This window comes from Anneissia japonica, unplaced genomic scaffold, assembly GCF_011630105.1.
Source record: "Anneissia japonica isolate Jap-2015-1 unplaced genomic scaffold, ASM1163010v1 scaffold3949_len364153_cov177, whole genome shotgun sequence".
Classification (NCBI taxonomy): Eukaryota; Metazoa; Echinodermata; class Crinoidea; order Comatulida; family Comatulidae; genus Anneissia; species Anneissia japonica.
The window spans coordinates 36,762-57,190 of record NW_022756197.1 but is presented as its reverse complement, the minus strand read 5'-3'; the positions used below and the strand labels follow the sequence as shown (position 1 = coordinate 57,190).

The window sequence follows — 20,429 nt, the reverse complement described above, 5'->3', positions numbered from 1 at the left end:
AAAGGAAAAACAAATTTCTATTTTTAAAAATCTACTATAAAGTGTTCTTGAATCTAGAATATTTTTTATAGGTATTTGACAACATCCGTCAACTTGTATAAATATGATAGACCTATAGACATTGTTATTCATATTGCATTATATAAGAGCAGCTTGAGAGAGCAGCTTAGCTCAGTCGGCTAATCTGGTGGTAATCACTGTGTGTGTGCTGAACCGTGGAGATCTCTAGGTCCCCTGTTCAATTCCCATCGCTGCCTCTCCTTGTGTTTCAGCTAGAGGGCTTAAATACAATTACAATAGGGCACCATCTTTAACGTTTAGAGACGTTTAAGCTGTTGGTCCTGTGTGCATTTATGGCCCATGTGCACGTTACTTTTCGGTAGAGTAGGGGATTGTCTCCCGGTGTACTGCCCAATCACCAACAGAAGGACCCCACTGGAAATAAGTCTTTTTCTAGACTTTTGTGGGCTATATCCTATCCAATCAAATCCAATGTGTTCGTGTTTCTTGCACTTTATTTTTTCATGTAGGAATAAGCATCTCATTTTATATAATTATGGAAATGATAAGAAATTTTGAACAATTTATTTTTCTATCATTTTCGGCCATACACTGTCTTTCATATTATTTAAAAAAGAAGTTGCGATTTGGCCATTATTTTTCTATATATACTGTAGCATTCTTAACCTGTGCAATGACTGTATAGGCCTAGGACGAGTCGAAAAAGGGCCCATCGGAACCCATTTTCGCCACTGGGAAAATGCAGTGGCAGATTAGAGGGAGGTGCCAGTCTCCCCCTGTCTGAGTGTCATTCCGGCAATCTAGAAGTGCCATAATCATACCATTTTTCCTTAGTCCCAACCACGATGGGGCTGAAGTGGGTGTCTGTAAAAATCTCTCCCTGGGCGCAATTTTTTTTAACGTACGATAATTTAGTAAAATTTATTAATTATTTATAATCATCCTTATAGAACATATTTTGCACATGCCCTATTTTCAAGTCTTGTGTCAGCCTTGATGATCAGGGAAATAGTGTTGGATTTAAAAAAAAAACATATTGAAATTAAAATTATATTTTGGGCGAACTCAGTTAAATGTTATTCAGTAAATTCTTGCTTTAGGTGCAGTAAAATAACGTACTAGATGATAAACCTAATATTAAAAACAGCCGTTTTAATATACATTAAATGTTTAATTGTTTAGTTTCAATTTCGAATCAGTTCACATTATTATCCACATGTATAATTATAGAAAATTTTAAAAAAAAATATGAAAATGAGATGTGATGTATTACAGCGATTTTAAATAATAATATAATTAATTGTTAACAAAAAAAAAACTTAATCTAGGCCTAGTAAGAAAATTTTAGATGTAAAAGTATCCCCCACCGGACACCATCCTGGTATTTCTGAGTCCGAGGTTTCGGGGCCTGAATAAACATTGCGAGTACAAGTGAGATGTTTTATAGCCTTTTAGTCATCTAAAGTCTAAAACCAAAACAATTCTATAAAGAGCATTTTAGCTTCCTTGCGCTTACCTTTATTAACACCTTCAAAAGTCTGATTCATTTTATTCTTTTAAACGAAACTATAAATTGTATATTAAAGACGGAGAGTTATAAAGTTTATTTTCAAATTATATAATCAATAAATTGTATTGTATACAACTTTTGATAAATTGATTCTTTCATTGTTTGAGTCTTTACCCATGTTAGTATGCATATTTGAGTGATTGATATATTATAATATATAACAACATTATCTAATTTTATATATTTATTTTATTTATTTATTACTGAGGGTTTCTAATGACTTTGTTCTTCAAAATTCAAGGTTTCCCCCTCTTGGAAAAGGTCAGGTAAAATTTCTCATTCTTATTACATAAATAGGCCGGTTATGTGTGTATACATACATTTAAAATAAATTAGTTGTTGCGTACATGTTTCAATGAATCGATAAGCTCAAAAGAAAAGGAGCGGGGGTTCCGGGGTTCTCCCCCGGAAAAATTTTGATATCTAGAAGGCGGGAAATGAGTTTTCCCGACTTCTGAGGTGTCTTTTAATTACTTTTAAGTTCTTCAAAATTCAAGGTTTTCCCCTCTTGAAAACAGTCAGGTAATTTTTCCCATTGTTATTACAGGAAATAGGCCTTATGTGTGTGTACATAGGCCTACATAAAAATTAAAAATTAGTAGTTGCATACGTATTCTGTTTTTAATTAATCGATAAGCTCCAAAGAAAAGGGGGGTCCGGGGGTTCTCCACAGGGAAAATTTTGATTCTTAGAAGGCGGGAAATGAGTTTTCCCGACTTCTGAGGTGTCTTTTAATTACTTTTAAGTTCTTTATTGAAAACGGTCAGGTAAATTTATCCTATTGTTATTACAGTAGATAGGCCTTATGTGTGTATACATACATTAAAAAAATTGAATAGTTGCATACGATTTTTTCCATGGATCCATAAATCCCAAAAAAGAAGGGGGATCCGGGGGTTCTCCCCCGTGAAAATTTCGATTCCTAGAAGGCCGGAAATGAGTTTTCCCGACTTCTGAGGTGTCTTTTAATTACTTTTAAGTTCTTTAAAGTTCAAAGTTTCCTCTCTTGAAAACGGTCAGGTAAATTTTTCCACTTGATATTACAGTAAATATGGCCTTATGTGTGTATAAATATATTTTTAAAAAAAATGAGTAGTTGGATACGAATTGTTTTTTTTTTCATAAATCCCAAAAAGATAGGGGGTAGGGGGTTCTCCCCCGGGAAAATTTTGATTCTTAGAAGGCGGGAAATGAGTTTTCCCGACTTCTGAGGTGTCTTAATTACTTTTAAGTTCTTTAAAATTCAAGGTTTTCCCCTCTTGAAAACGGTCAGGTAAATTTATCCCATTGTTAACAGTAGACAGGCCTTATGTGTCTATACATACATTTAAAAAAAAAAGAGTACTTGCATACGATTTTTTTCCATGAACCCATAAATCCCAAAAAGAAAGGGGGACCCAGGGGTTCTCCACAGGGAAAATTTTGATTCTTATAAGGCGGGAAATGAGCTTTCCCGACTTCTGAGGTGTCTTTTAACTACTTTTAAGTTCTTCAAAATTTAAGATTTTCCCCTCTTGAAAATTATTATAATGAATCAATGAACCCAAAGAGAAAAGGGAAGTTCGGGTTCTTCCCGGGAAAATGTTAATTTCTAAATGGTGGGAAATGAGCTTTCCCGACTTCTGAAGTATCTTATAGCGATTTTAATTTAAGTTCTTCAAAATTCAAGGTTTCCTCTCTTGAAAACGGTCAGGTAATTTTTCCCAAATCCCAAAAAGAAAGGGGTTCCGGGGGTTCTCCCCCGGGAAAATTTTGATTCCTAGAAGGCGTGAAATGAGTTTTCCCGACTTCTGAGGTGTCTTTTAATTACTTCTAATTTCTTCAAAATTCAAGGTTTCCTCTCTTGAAAACGGCCAGGTATATTTTTCCACTTGATATTACAGTAAATAGGCCTTATGTGTGTATAAATACATTTTTAAAAAAATGAGTAGTTGGATACGAATTGTTTTTTTTTTTTTTTGAATCGATAAATCCCAAAAAGATAGGGGGTAGGGGGTCCTCCCCCGGGAAAATTTTGATTCCTAGAAGGCGGGAAATGAGTTTTCCCGACTTCTGAGGTGTCTTAATTACTTTTAAGTTCTTTAAAATTCAAGGTTTTCCCCTCTTGAAAACGGTTAGGTAAATTTATCCCATTTTTAACAGTAGACAGGCCTTATGTGTGTATACATACATTTAAAAAATTGAGTATTTGCATACGATTTTTTTTTGCATGAACCCATAAATCCCAAAAAGAAAGGGGGGCCCGGGGGTTCTCCACAGAGAAAATTTTGATTCTTAGAATCTTACATACATGTTTTCTTACCTCAAAAACGAATATAAAATAAAAATGATAATTGATCTGGATTATGTTGTTAGAAACCTATTTGTTCATTGTGTATTATCGTATATTTAAATAATACAATTTATCTTTCAAATTTACTAAGATTCACATCTATGTGTATATCATCATCTCCGTCACAAAAAAGTGTGATGGAGATGATTCTTGAAATATTTGCTATGTTACAGCACTGAAAATTGAATGCTTAAATAAACGTTTAAAATGCCCTAATTATCGTGCCGAATGTTTATTATAGTTGTTATACTATATGTGGCATAATGATGACATGTGTAATAAAAGAATTACAAATGTTAAACTTCTTTTTTTCATGATTTCTAAACCTCTAAAATGGCACATTAGCGAAGAATGACCCAGCTAGGCCTACGCCCTATGCCTACGAAATTTTTTAAAAGAAATTTGCTAAAAATATTACTGTAATTTGCCTGTTGAATTACATTACCAATGTGGTCTAAAATCACTATTTTGGGCCATAAAGACTCCCCCTGTATTTTTCAACCTCCACACAAATTCGACCCAATATATATATATATATATAATATACATATATATATATATAGTGTTCGAATAAAGGACTTAATAAATACATCGTGTAGCATAGCTCTCAACGAATGTAGTCCTGTAAATAAATGAATAAAGAAATTGTGTAATAAAATGCCTCTGGCGGGACTCGAACCTGCGACCTCTCGCTGTCAAGGCGAGTGTCATAACCACTAGACCACGGAGGCTTCATGGTTGAACAGATTCAAATACCACCAGATACACTCTATTACACAATAAGTACGGCTAGAAACAAATAGGTGCATATAACATAAATCAAAGTAGCCATTAACACTGTTAAATCATATATAAATCATCAAAGAAAGGTAAATACAGTGTTCGAATAAAGGACTTAATAAATACATCGTGTAGCATAGCTCTCAACGAATGTAGTCCTGAAAATAAATGAATAAAGAAATTGTGTAATAAAATGCCTCTGGCGGGACTCGAACCTGCGACCTCTCGCTGTCAAGGCGAGTGTCATAACCACTAGACCACGGAGGCTTTATGGTTGAACAGATTCAAATACCACCAGATACACTCTGTTACACAATAAGTACGGCTAGAAACAAATAGGTGCATATAACCAATAGAAAAACCAATTTTACATAAAGAATTGTATAACTTGAGCAGACGATTGATAAACCTATTATTATTAACGTTGACTCGCCCCCCTGGAATTGAAAAAAGAGCAGGATTACGTAATTGATAGTGTTGTACAGAAAGAGGAAAATGAACTGCCCAATTTTTTTTTCATCGTACATTGCATTCAGACGTTTAAAAAGAAAAATTAAATCAAAAAGTTTAATGGGGCTAAAAATTCTTTACTAACAAATCCACATTTGCGAGAATAAAATTTAAAAAAACTTATTTTGAACACGTTGTGTTCATCATCTTCATCTTAATCTTCTTCATCATCATCATCATCATCATCATCCTCATCATCATCCATCATCATCCTTATCCTCATCATTATCAACCTCATACTTATCCCCGGATCCCTTTCATCATCATTCATCGTCATCTTCATTATCATCATCATTGTCATTATATCAACATCATCCTCATTAAAATCATCATCTATCGTCATCATCCTCGTCATCATCAACCACAACATCATCATCATCATCATCCTTATTAATCATCATTATCACCATCATCCTCATCATCCTTCTTATCCTCATCATCATTCTCTTTATCATCATCATCCTCATCATGGAGGGTGATGATGATGAGAAGGAGGATGACGACGACGACAAGAATGAAGATGAGGATGAGGGGCAGAGTATTGAACGCATCGCTATGCAGTACTTAGCAATCACTATGCAGTAGGCCTACTTACCAATCACTATGCAGTAGGCCTACTTACCAATCACTATGCAGTATTACCAAACAATATGCAGTACTTACCAATCACTATGCAGTATTTACCAATTACAATGCATGTGACGTTTATTAGACGGCTGTAAAAGCAAGTCTATTTAAACTTTCATTAGTTACGCAAACTCTGTACTACTGACTACACACATGTTGCTTCTTGGGTGTTTATAAAACGAAAACCCAAGACCCAAAAACGAAGACCCCTATTTTTTTCTCTTTCATTTTGATGATAATACGCCAGGCTCTCACAAAATCAAAATTACGCAATTTTTTGGGCGTCTGTTTGTGAAATACTCAAGGGTACCTTCGTTTTTTAGACACCCTATATGGGTGTCTACAAAACGAAGACCGAAGACCAGAAAAACGAAGACCAGCATTTTTTCTCTCAATCGTGATGAAAATAATGTTTCACTTCATGCTAGGTATATATAGTACTCGTCTTTTTAGCACATTATTGCCTGAATCTGAGTCAATTTAATGATTTACTCTTTATTCCAGTTCCAAAGCGGCAAAACCAATGTTGTACGTGCACGACTGGTGACAAAGTGCGTCTTGGCGCTGCTACCCTCTAAGGGAAAGTGGCCTAGCGGTATGCCGCTATTTTGGGGGCCTACAAAAACGGCTGTCTATAAAACGAAGACCGAAGACCCAAAAACGAAGACCCCTATTTTTTCTCTTTCATTTTGATGATAATGCACCAGGCTGTCACAAAATCAAAATTACGAAATTTTTTGGACGTCTGTTTGTGAAATTTTCAAGGGTCTTCGTTTTATAGACACCCTATATTGGTGTATACAAAACGAGACCCAAAAAACGAAGACCTCCATTATTTCTCAATTATCTTATTTAAAGTATTTCAAAAACAGTTGTATTTCATTATTTTATCACGGTTGGGAGAAAGAAAATGTGGGTCTTCGTTTTTCGGGTCTTTTGGTCATCGTTTTGTAGACACCCATTATTAACCCATTATTATATATTATCCAATAGCAATCCAATACAATAGTTGCACTACTATGTTCTTTGGTATTACAGTATAAACTACTACTACTCTAAAAAGCACTTTTCATTGCTCATCTCTGGTGATGGTCCCTCTATTGACGTCGCCTATAAAGTGACGTGTCCTTACTTTGGGTTTTCCCAAAGATACTAGAAATACAAAATAGATCACTCGCATAGCAAAAATGAGGCGGAAATTGGTCCAGACGTACGCGTATGCCCTTTTCTTTTTATAAAGCAAGTTTTCTATACTTGGTCCAGACGTTTAGGGCGCCCTTCTGTTGCTAGGTATATCCAAACGCACACGGCGCCCTGCTTTTTCCACTAATGGAGGAAAACTTATTACTAATCAGAGTCCGGTCATACGATTCTACGCTTCTGTGTCTGTCATTTTATTGTTTTTATTTATTTATGCCTACTTGTTTGTATCTTATGGATAATGGCAACGATTTTAACCTCTGCCAAAAAAGATTATGTATTCACAGTTATGTAATGGTGGCAGAATTTTTTGGATCCAGCCGTACGCGGCGCCCCATTGTTTGTATTCCACCATGCATTTCGGTGGAACACTTTTTTCTGTAGAGAACTCTATCTTGTGTTCTAGTATCTTTGGTTTTTTCCCCATGATCAAATGGATTTAGTTACTACAGTGTTTGCCCTTATTTTCTGTTGATCTGTCAAACTTTTATTGGCCTAGATATTGTAATTACTGTATAACAGTAATAATGGAGTTTTCATGGATGTGTTTTTTGCTCGTGTTTTTTTTCACGAAGAGCATATATCAAGCGTCGCAAAAGCGTATTCGAAGGAAATACAAGCGGTATGGAATTACAGCGGAGCTACCATTCAATCGCGCCAAAGTGTTGATTATCGGTGACGCGGGCGCTGGGAAAACGTCAACGCGAAAACGTCTATGTGGAGACGGATTCCAAGAGATCATGTCTAGAACGGAGGGCATCGAAATAACCAATGTAACTCGCAACTGGAAAAAAATTAGATCATCAGGTGATGATTTTGAAAAACTTGCTTCTCATGTGACTATAATGGAACATTTTGAAACTGAAAACAAATTTGAGCCACTTTCATTGCACTCCCGTGGAGAAATGTTTATGCATACACATTGGTACCAAAGAGTCCTACACGCTGGTTTAGTTATTATGCCTACTATTTTACTGAATCTTTTTTGGCCTTCAGTACAAATTTCCCCTATCAATTCCGTACGGTTGAATTTTGCACTGCCCAAAGCTCTGTTATATTATCAGGTTTGTATTATGAGTGGAGGAATTTCTTTTTTCAGAATGCTAAAACATTTAGTGATCGCCATTTTTGCATCAATGATCGAAAACACTCCATTTTGTGGACCACTGGTAGGACAGGTTTCATATTACGTGTTAATTTTATTACTTTATGATGGAATTTTTGTCAAAATTGCTTCAAGCATCCTTGTTTTTTACAGGGGAATTTTACTTGAAAGTGTTCTCATTATTAGCAGGGGAATTTTACTGGGAATTGCTCTCATGATTCATCAAGATTTACATGAACTGCCTATCGACCAATTTAGTCATCAATATCAGAAGTTTATATTGAATAGGCAATCAGAAGTTTTTATAACATTTTTTGTTATTGAATATTTAATTCGCCATTTTCTTATATGTAACTTCTCAAATATGGCACATACTATTTACCTAATGGTTTTCATGGTTCTGATAATCGTAACTAAATCTAACATTGTTGCTCTCAGTTTAGAGCTTACTGTATTCCTTCTTCAAATCTTATACACCTACTCTTGGATGAATACACACACCATTCAGTTGATTTCACTGGGGCGCCCATTGATATTTTTTTTACAGATGCCACATTTTTTTATTTTACTTGGAAGTGGAGTAATCATTGGGATTTTATTTTCCTTGATATGGGTATATTTTTTAATAACTGATTTTAAAATGAAAATATTAGAAGATATTATCAGTATCGTAGTGTTTATGGCTTTAGAGATATATTTATGGATGAAAGGTGAAACTGACATCCCCATGTCACGTTTAAATGTTGCTGTAGCAGAATATGAGTTTGGTTGTTCTCATGATCCACCTGATGATAAGCGATGGATTATTTGCGATTTTGCAGGCCAACAAATATATTACGATACTCATCACATATTTATTCCAAGACAGGGAGTCTTCCTTGTGGTTTTTGATGCAAATAAATTCATAAGAAATAGAAATAAAAATTCACGGGGTATTGTTGAACGTGTCCAATTTTGGGTTCAGTCGGTAGCAATCCACGCAAATAAAGAAAATTCTGTCGTCTTTTTAATTGGAACGCATAAAAACTGTTTAAATGATGAACAATGTACAATACTATCTAAGGAACTTGAAGACGAACTTTATTCACAATATGGCCGCCTATTAAAGTTCAACACATCCACAGGAAGGATGGTATTTTTTATTGAAAATGAAAATGAGGCAGACCCAGAAAGGGCATTCCTCCAGATGGTCATTGAAGAGGAAACAAATGAACTTCCATTTGTAAAGAAAAAATGGCCAATTAGATATCATCTATTCCAACGCATAATTTCATCAAAACGTCAACTAAATAAATATGTTATCAAAAAAAGTTCACTAAGAGAAGACATTGTTAAGCAGTGCAAACTTGAAGTAGAATTAGAAGGAAGTGAAGATGAACTAGGAAAATTGGCACAAGAACATGGAAAAAGCAAGAAAAATATAGAAGAGGCAAAAAGAATAGAAGTCGGTAACATTCTTGCATTCTTCAATCGTTCTGGTGACATATTTTATGAACCTTTAAAAGCTGACAATGATGATTATGTAATCACTGATCTTCAAATACTTGTGGATGTGGTTAGAATGTTGGTAAATATACCCCCGCGACATGAAAGAGAACGGGCCTTTGCCGAACAATGGGATGTCTTGGAAGAATATGGTATTGTTGAAAGGCAATTTTTAATGCATATCTTCCATCAATTTAACATTGAGGACAAATATACTGACATGATGATAGATGTTTTGATAAGAAAAGAGATTTTGTTGGCATGTGGTGAGCATAAGTTCCGTCTTATGTGTAAACTCCCTGAATGCGAAGTATCAGAAATTGAGCCAACAGGGATATCAGTTGTATTGTATGCAACATTTAAAGTCTTTCGTGCTGAGTATGTCTTCTTGCATCTCCTTCCAAGGTTAGACAACATACAGCAAGACAGGACCTTTCATAATGCAGCTGAGTTTAAAGAAAGTAGCAAGTGTCGATATGTCATACGTGTACGGAAAGCAAATGAGAAAGGTCCCAGATTCAAAATATTTGAAAGTGATGTGCTAAAAATATTGATAAAGTGCGAAGACCCTTTTAGTGCACTGAATGTAGCATTCAAAATCAAAGCAGAAATAGAGCAGATTTTTGTTTCGACTCGTGGTACAAAAGCAAATGATAATCTAATCAACTTTGGACACTTGTGTATGGATTGTGGTGCCTTGCTTACCACCTCTCTTGATCTTGGTAAAGAAGTACAAAAAATAGTGCCAGACATCTTCCACACTGTTGAAGTAACCAAGGAAAAGGTGAGATGGGGTATTGAACTTAAGTTCTTGTATTCATGTAAATCATTTACAATGTGAACGACAATAAAGTGTACCAGTATTTTGGTTGTTTGAAATATAGTACTCATTAATATCCATTTCTCATATTCAACTTAATGCAAGTCATTCTATACTTTGCATACCCAAGTCCAGTTCAATGCACTACATCTTTTTTTTTTTTTATGTAGAATTTTTTTTTTGAACTTTCCATGAAATAATGTACAGTATATTGTAAGGTTTTGTACACTTGTTGTAAAGAGAAAGTTGAACTTTGTTGTATACCAACTTTACTTGAGGAAAATATAATTATTAATTATTTCTTCATTACAGATAATTGTGACATGCACATGCAAGAAAAAACAAGACTAGACATTCGTGAAATGGATGATGAAACATTGTGGTCACACCTGAAAAACAACAATGAATGTGACTAGCTTATTTTCTGCTGTTTTGCAATGTTTTTGTTATTTAATTCTACTTATGAGGTATACATTTTATGATTTGCCAAACCCCCCCACCTCCTCCCTTTTTTTTCTTTTTTGCTTTACAGTACTTACTGCAATTAAACATTGATTTACTTTTTTGATATCGTTATTAATATGATTGTTATATCACTCTTTTAAAAAAAAAGAAAATTGATGAGGGAGATTTTATAGTTTTTTGAAGAAAATGTATTTGAAGTCACAAAATTGCATTGTATTTTTATGCTGTTAAAATAATTGATGCGGCAAAAAAAATTTTTTTTTTTAATTCCGCATCAATATTTACAGTACCAAATTTTTGATACGGGCGGGAGTGATAATCTAATAAATTTTTCAATTTGCCCTTAGCCTATATTTTTGTAAATATCATGTAATTCAGAATTGGCTGTGATTTTGATGTAAATAAAAGGAACTAAACTATTAATATACTTAATAATGTTTATTAAATTATGTTTAGTTATTACATTTATAATTTGTTAATCCATGTAATTGTATTTAGTTTGGTTACTTTTAAAGTTAATCAATAGATAGTTTCTGTATATAAGTCAATAAAGCACAGGAATTGCTACAGATTTTGAGATGTTAAGCCAGGTACTTCCTGCACGTAACGGTCATCGGCTGACGCCATTCTATTGGGAAAACAACGCCAAAACATGCGTGCAATGGATCGTTTTTATTGACAATGCATTCAGACTGACACTGACAACATTGCATCTTCTAGCGCTCATAGGAACAGATTTGCATTCGTCCTACGACACAATAGTGATTGTCCAGCTTAACTTTGCTAGACATGAAAGAATAACAATTTTTGTTGTCTTACTCCGGTAACAAAATTATAATTACAATAATTAAGAGCAAGTTCTTCATAAATAGACAAATGAAAGTGTGAAAACATTTTTTTTTATTCAATTGGTTATTTCTACCAAATTTTTGAAGAGCAAGCAGAAAAAAAAAGCACTTGTAAAATAGAATAAGTAGGATGTATAATACATAATAAGCTCTAACATGAAAACTTCACGAAGCAAGTATACTAAAATAGCTCTAAAATATTTTAGAGAAAACCCCTAATGTATAGATTTTTAAACTTTTTAAAATTAATAATAGTAAAAATAAGTATAAAGTAGAAAACTACCCTGTAATATGAAAGACAGTGAACTGTACAAATATTTTGTAGAAATAAAGAATAAAATAAACTACAATGTACTGTAACTTCAGTGTTGTTTTTTTAATAGTGTACTAGTTGTAATAGAATAAATGAGGCTCACGTTTTCTTTTTCTGTACAGATATCAGTCTACCTTCATGATGCTGTACATATTCCAAATATTTGTTACCAGTACTCTGGTACACACTTTTTAATTATGTACATAGTATACTGCATTACAGAAGACAGTTCAAAGATCAACCATTAAAGATTTCTGAAATACCACTGCCTACTCCAATGGTTCCCTACCTGGGGTCCGGGGGTCCCCTTAAGGGTCCACTAAAATAATTTGGGGGTCCGCTAAGTCAAAGGGATACACAGGGGGACTGCGAAAAATGTGGGGGACCGCAAAAATGTTGTAGGCTGCTAGATTACTAGAACAACTTGATACCATTATTTTTTTTTGTCTTTAGTGTGATCATACCTTGACAATAATGAAATATCTTTGACAGGCATGACTAGGTTCACTGTAAATTGTTTTAATTGGCATTATATTTTAATTCTAATATTTTTTTGGGTGATCTGATAGAATCTTTTAAATTAGTTTTTTAATGTATTTTCTATTTAAAGATTTTCAGTATAGGAGAGTCACTTGATAGTGACAATCCTCACGTAATGTACATCTTGTTTCCATGTTATCTCTCTTTTATTGCTTTTACCTGGATATTGAATAAATTTTAAAAATCAGGAGGGAGCCCAAAACTTGACAAAATTAAAAGTAAATGGGGGATAACATTTCCAGCCATCTACACAAAAGTGCCATAAACATAAAAATTTCCTACCTCAGCCCCAACCAGGGTGGGGCTGAGGTAGTGTAAATACCTTATGTCAAATTTACAGTCGTACCCCTCCCCTCCTGAATTCCAAGATGTCATAATTTGGCAAATCATCTTCTATCCATAATCCTATTGGCAGAATATAAACTATGAATCGCCCTAAATTTTGGATGGGGATAAAAAGAAAATTACCTTCAAATTTAATATCTAGAAGTGACATAGACACCTCAGCCCCAACCATGGTGGGGTTGAGGTGGTTTCTATTTCGAATTTCAGGATTTACCACTGTTCAATGTTGTACTTTTGTGGCGAATCATCTTCTATCTGTAGGCCTAATCCTATTGTTGGGATATGGACAATGAGTACTAGTTGGACATGGGGTCGGTGAAAATTTTGGCATGTCCAGAGGGGTCAGCAAAAAGCAAAAAGGTTGGGAACCACTGGCCTACTCAATAGATAAGTCTTTTTTTCTAACTTAACAGGTCTAACTTGTACTAAGCTTTGCGCTTTTTTTAATACTCGTCACTCATATTGTTTTGTATTTTATGGAATGAATTCAGTGAATAAATCAAAATCCACCATCAGGTTCCCCATAATCGCAGACTTCATCTTGCTATGGCAAATCTATATTTTGATCAAGATTGTAATACACCACTTATGATAAAACTTCTGTATCTGTTAGTTCACTGTAGTATTAGAGGTGTTTGGGGGTGACAGCCTGACAAGACAGTAAGTGGACATGGTTGGATGTTGATGGGTGGGGAGGGTGACTCTCCCAGACGGGGCCCTAACCCTCCGTATGCACCCCCCCCCCAACTGGTGCCACCCTGAACCCTTGGATATATATATATATATATCAACATTGACATATCAAGATTTACACTGTTCATGAAAAACTCCCAACTTTTTCATCAGTAGACATTTAAGTGTAGGGCTGTGATGTGGTTGTGCTCTTTTATTCCTAGGTGCGAGTATTTCATAAATAAAAATACATTAAAAATATATATTGTGACTGCTTTTCTGCATTAAAGATGGTAACATAAGGTCACATAAACTATATACAAACAAAAATACACATAAGCATTTACAGGCAGTTGAAGCAATTACTCGACTTCGCCCTCTAATATCTACCCCTTTCTCAAATCTACTATATATGCCATTATGTACAGGCAGAGAATGCAGTTTATCCTGATACTTTTAGGAATGAACCTAACTTATCACCATAACCTCCATTGTTGCTTCCTTGAGGCAAAGTATGTGGTTGGTGCCAAAATACTCGCAAGGAACAACACAATCAGTGCTGAATCTATCATCTGAAAAGAAAATATTAGGATATTAAATTTATATAATTTATTTTCATATTTGATAATTTTTTCAATTTTTATTTTTAATCTAATGGAAAATAGATATCAGTAGAAACTTAATACTAGTTTTGAACAAAGGCAGTCGAGGATAATAAAAGTGTATGGTCAGTTGATGGAGTATCCGAATGGTAATTGAAATGGGATTGCATACCAAAGTACAGTAGAACCTTGTTTTTACGTACCCTAGTTATACAAACCCTTGGTTTTACGTACGCCTCGTATCGACGATGACGTCATCAAAAACCCAGAAAATATTCAAAACAAACAGCCCTTTTCAGAGCAACCATAAGTAAAATGACTATAACAATAAACTATAGCAATAAACAAACCATAAAATGCAACATATTTACATTAAACAGCAATGTTGATTGAGTCTAATACCGCATGGGTGTATGCAAATTTCAAAGGTCCACATTTTTTCCAAAGACATTTTTTTTCTGGGGCCTTTTCCCAATGACATAAATGAAAAAGCATTGATGAGGTACCAGCAATGGGTCCAAAGACCTTGCCAACTGCGTGACATAATCTATCTCATTTCCAGCAATTCTGAAAATGTGCCTCCCATCCGCTTCAAGCTGGTGGCGCTGTAACAAATTTTTCTGTCTTCCTCTAAGAGGTCCAAAAAATTATGATCATGGCCCACCCAGAAAAATCCTGGATACACCCCTGTACCGGGTTGCTATAATCTAAAACCATGTGAACTGAGTGAGATGAACAACTACCGATGGTGCTCACAATAATTGCTTTCCTCGTTAGTGTGGAAAACTTGTCTGGTCGAATTTTCTACACGAAGCTGGGTAGGCATAGTTTCGTACACGAACGCTAATTGGTTGGCTCGCCCAGTGCAGTGCATGTGCTTGCTGTTTCACGTACACGAATGCTAATTGGTTGGCTCACCCAGTGCAGTGTATGTACGCCCTCAGGTCCCGTTCCGTACGTAAAATCAAGGTTCTACTGTAACTATCATGAGATTTACTATTAGGCAAAAAAAAAAAATATGTTGTGTTACCCTCCGCGACCGACAAAAATTGTTCAAAATATCGGGTCAGCATTTTTTTTAATTTATAATTTTGTTTAAAGGCTTTCCTTTTATTTAAGTACAGATTCGAGAAATACCACTTCCAAAATCAACATTTAGAACATAATATCTAAAACAGACATGTATTTTTACAAAGCACGCATAAAATCGGTAAAATAGAAGGCATAATTTTGAGAACTGAGCGTGACGACAACGATGTATGCACGCAACATCGGATCTTTTGCGCTGAGCTGGCAAGCCACACATAGGCGTAGATCCAGGGGGATGGGGGATATATCTCCCCCCAATATTTGACAAGGGGGGGATGGTCCATTGTATCATCCCCCCCAATATTTTGACTATGTATGGGATAAAATGGAGTTTTACACACTTCAAAAGACTGTCACAGAAATGTTGTTTTAATTCTAATTTCGTTGGAATTGATCAAAACTCCCTAAAATGTGCAACTTTTAGAGGAAATTGACCCATGCTAACAAGAAATGCACGCGAAATTTGAGGTTTTTTAGGCACTTTCAGGGGATGAAAATGGGCATTTATAAAGGGGTGGGGAAGATTTTTCAAAGATAGATATTTTCCCCTTGTCCCCCAGTGGTTAAGCCATCGGGCAGCATAGATCAAAGGAGTTATGACAGTTTTTGAAGTGGAGAAGGGTTGCAGGGTGTTGTGAGTCTGGTCATTATGATATCTTCCTTTCTTGTCTTTATTTTTCTTTTTCTTTCCTTTTCTTTTTTTCTTTTCTCTTTCCCTCCCTCTCCCCTCTTTCTTTTCTCTTATTACCCAGCCCGGTACGACGGCTTGGTCAGCCCGGTAAAAACTGTCAGGGGAGGGGCAGTTTTCCATTCCATTTTTTCCATTTAAGGGCAACACAACAATTTTTTTTGGCCTTATTATAAGCAATACAATGACATAAAAAAAATGTCCTAATGCCCTATAATAAATTTTTTTAAATCAAAACTGTCAATAAATAAAGACAATACAATTTTGGTCATAACTTTGCTTCATTAAAGGAGAACTGATTTAGCACACTTTATTTACGAATGTTGTGTGTCTTTGTTACATACATGCTTTAAACTAAATTTGTGATAATGTAGCAGGCCAATATAATGCATCAGATTAGGATGATTCTAGACAAGTTCTTTGTATTATTACTATCCTTATAGTCAAAAGTAATAAAACATATTAACTACATCTCCTTGAAGTGGATTCTTTCAACCTCGGACCCTGGAATTAACAGGGGTAGCGCACAATATCAAATGATTTACAATACTGAATACAATCATGAGCCTTGCATACCTTGCTCTGAGATTTCCATTTGTTGATGACATGGTGGTAACGCATCCTTGTGAACGACACCATAGTGTAGAGAGGGATGTAGGAATTTGGCATAAAGAAATGAAGAATACTATCGATTTTCTTACGAAACACGAACCACCTGGAATTCACCAGATCTCTCATCTGTCAAAAACAAATCATGAATGAATTTAATTCATTTTAATTTTAATCAAATGAAATGTATACATTTCAATCAATCAAACCTATCTATAAATAAGTAAATGCAGTCATTTACTTTCCAAAATGTAAAATAATGGAAAACACACTCATAGTTAAACATCTTTTCAAATTGATCTGATCAACAGACCGAATTAGTCACCAAACCAAAGCTGTTATAGTAGGTACAACATCAAAACAAACCTCTAGATGGCAGTTTTTTCAACACAATAATAAGCCTCCGCTCGAGTAAATTTCAACAGTTTTCAAAATCCTCAAACTTATTTATTTGTACATTTTATCGTAAATAACTTATCGAAAAGCCTTGGTAAATATTTCTTTAATAAACATCATACTTTTGACTCGTTAAATTAGGAATGGAGTGAAATAAACAGATGGAAAACATGAACACAGAGCTAGCCCTAGACTAGAGAGTCATACAAACAACATTCTTCTGACTCATTGGTCATCGTAGTGAAAAGAAACATCTTATTCTACAATTCAGCAATTTAAGTTTGTCCAGTAGTTTAAACATTTCATACAGATATTGCAACAAAATTACTTGGTGACAGTATTTAAGCTGAATGTACTGTACCTCTAAATCAACAGCTATCGCCATAGTCAGCATTTACTGTGGAAAGTCTCGCAAGCGACTGGCCTAGGCCTCCAAGAAGGCCTCTCAAAACTCTTCATATTTTTAGTTTGAATGGAAATTTAAATCAAATCAAATCAACCGTAGATTCATGAGACTAAGGTTGATTTGATTTGAATGGAAATTTATATCAAATCAACCTTAGTGTCATGAATCTACGAATTATTCAAAATGTATACGTTGTTATAAAAAGTATCTTCCATGCTTAAACTTCATTAAATTTTAGACAATTTGATATACACCACTTTTGACTCTGCTCAATGCATTAGCATAGCTTTTTGCCCAATGTTTACAAATTCATACCCACTCGGCAAAATCGCGATGACATCATCTTTGGTCACTAATTCTATAAGATGTTATTTTGATCAAAGATTAGTGGGCTGAAGCACTATCTGACATACCTCTTGTAGCTTTATGGACTGAGCTAGCAAGTTAATTTGATTGACTTCAGGTAGCTCACTCTTAATTTACAGAATATAAATTACAATACAGTAAAACGTCCATTTTACGTACTCCTTGGTACCAAGGGGTTTTAGTAAATAGAAAAATTTGTAAACTAGATCGGGTGTCAATTTCCAATACCTAGGCCTAGCTTTCGCCTGCCATTGAGTGCCCATAGGCTGATGGCAGCCATGCCTAGTACAAAATGACAGCTAAATTTACCTTCGATAAAAACCAAATTATTTCAATCGCTGGCATTCTTCCACTTAACAACATGTTATTTAAACTCTTATTCAAACACTTGTATCTTTTATGGACCTTTCTATCGTGTTCTTTGCAGATGTTAGAATGCCGCATTGTATTGTTTACATGCATAAGTTGGTGACCCCAACACTCTCGTTCGTCATCGTAAACATGTGCGCTCAATCCGATGACACTTGCGTTGGTAGTTCATTGTTCTGGTTAGGTTTATTACATTATTATAGTGATTATTGCACCATAAAAGGAAGAAAATATCGAACTATTAATGACAACAAACTTGATTTTATCAAAAAAAATATACATTATCACTATGTACAACATCCGCAATCAGACTTTTTTTTACGGTAATTAATTGATTGGTAATGACGTCATCCGGGGCAAAGACCATTCGTAAAATCGACTATTCGTAAAATCGGCGTTCATAAATTGGACGTTTTACTGTATTTACTTCAACCATTTATGTAATCTCACCTCTACGTAGTTGTACATAGCAAGATCACAGATGGCCTTAACATCAGGATTCCTCTTTATTGAATAACATGTTAATGCTTTTCCTGTAAATATAGTGAAAAAAAAAAACATTACAGTACTATAAACAATATGTACTGCAAAATGTTCATACTCTAGCATCAAGTATTCAAAAATGACATAATAAAAAATATTTAACAATCATTAGGAAGATGGTTATTTTTGTCATTTAGTGAACAGATTATTAAGTATGCATTTCAGTGGTTGGCTTCTTACCCAATAGGGGGTACTGTGCACTACCCCCAGAGCTCCACTGGCCCCTTTACAGACAAATCCGTAAATTATTTATAACTTCTATTAAATATCCCTACATTACACATTATAAATTCATAATTTAAAAAAATGTACATACCAAGGTCATCACCATAAGCGCCAAGCATTTCATCTAAAACAAGGCAATCTTCCAAACCCTAAAATAACACAACAGTAAATACCAAAAATAATAATTACTACTGTACAAACCACAAAACGTTAAAAAAATCCCAATAATAAAGCCAAAAAGAAATTGTGTTGCCCAATTTATATTACTACTGGGTAAAGGAGGTGTGGGACAGTTAAGCTGGGTACACATTGCGTCGTATGATGGTTTTTAAACAAATCTAACTAAAACCCCATGTGAGTGCTGGATGACGTGACCATGCCTGCTGATTGTCGATGGCAGTCTGAGTGGATCATCATTCAAACGATCCATTGCACGTGGCAGAGAGTGCCCGGCTTTGAAGTTTAAGTTGGGCCAAGGACCTGAAAAAATCAGCAGTTCTGAGGATATTTGTGTCGATGTTCAGGGACTTACAGATGCTGGTACCCAAGCCCGTAGGTAGGATTTTTTAAAGGGGGGAGGGTTCTAATTGTTAACAAAAAGGCACTTTGAGACCTTACCCACATCAGTCACACCATGGCTGGGCTAAATTTTAAAGATATAGGCCTAGGTCTAACACCTCAGATGTCCAGAAATGGCAATAAAAATGCCAAATTTCTAATACTGGAGTTCCAACAACTTCCATGCAAATGGCACTTTTTAATAATAATTTAAACCCCCCTAGCTAAGTGCTTACCACCCTACAGACCCATGTGCAACTAACAGTGTATACCACTAAAATTTAAAACAGATATATTAAAAGTATAACAACATTACATTCATGTCATGAATATGCAAGTCTATGATATCTATTTAACTGTGTACATAGTGATGTTGATTTTAGTTCACTTACACAATTCATTCCTTGACCATAGAATGGGACCATTGCATGGGCTGCATCACCTAGAATCACAGCATTGTTACCAACATGATAGGGCCAACACTGCATGGAATAAAACAACAAATTAGGCTCAACAATTATTCTGTTTCAGGAAAATGTAAGCCACCAATAATAATAAATTTCAATTAGCGCACATGCTGTCAAAAAAAAGGGAGATTTCAGAAAAAAAAAATTGTTATTGTGCCCACCACTGCCTTGAAATCTTCCAAAATAATATTTATTCCTTAATTATAAAATAATAAAGCATTTATCAATCCGATTACTATACTATTTACTTTCATCAACAACATTTTATTTCTATTTTCTCCTAGATGCTTTCAGCAAAAGCATTTTGATACATAAGAAAACAAAACTTTATTATGTTTTTTCCACTCTCTTATGGCAAGAAATGACATAAAATTTTAAACAACATAAAATGGCAATATATGACGCCATCACATCTATATGAGTAATAAGCTTTAAATGCGAGTTGAATGGCCAATCGGTTAAGGCAGGATGCATTGGC

The 20,429-nt window shown here is 34.8% G+C and overlaps 2 protein-coding genes across 3 annotated transcripts in view; one reads left to right on the top strand and one right to left on the bottom strand.

The window, feature by feature from the left end:
* The first annotated feature begins 7,506 nt into the window (after positions 1-7,506).
* On the top strand, positions 7,507-11,942 carry LOC117124127. Its single transcript, XM_033270257.1, has 2 exons — positions 7,507-10,414; positions 10,763-11,942. Exons 1-2 carry the CDS (start codon positions 7,568-7,570, stop codon positions 10,799-10,801), a joined length of 2,886 nt encoding a protein of 961 aa, XP_033126148.1. The 5' UTR covers positions 7,507-7,567; the 3' UTR covers positions 10,802-11,942.
* Positions 11,943-12,115: 173 nt separating this feature from the next.
* Positions 12,116-20,429, bottom strand: part of LOC117124128 (kynurenine 3-monooxygenase-like) — a gene marked incomplete at its 5' end in the record, with an annotated part of 18,792 nt that continues 10,478 nt past the window's right edge. For both annotated transcript variants that reach the window (XM_033270258.1, XM_033270260.1), the window contains 5 exon segments: positions 12,116-14,205; positions 16,589-16,750; positions 18,609-18,691; positions 19,018-19,075; positions 19,877-19,966. In XM_033270258.1, coding sequence (XP_033126149.1) covers positions 14,110-14,205; positions 16,589-16,750; positions 18,609-18,691; positions 19,018-19,075; positions 19,877-19,966 — 489 coding nt within the window.

Bases quoted from the DNA above. Each gene is read 5' to 3' on its own strand.
- LOC117124127 (XM_033270257.1), top strand. From the start codon at position 7,568: ATGGAGTTTTCATGGATGTGTTTTTTGCTCGTGTTTTTTTTCACGAAG. The intron at 10,415-10,762 runs GTGAGATGGGGT...TCTTCATTACAG, and splicing joins TTGAAGTAACCAAGGAAAAG to ATAATTGTGACATGCACATG.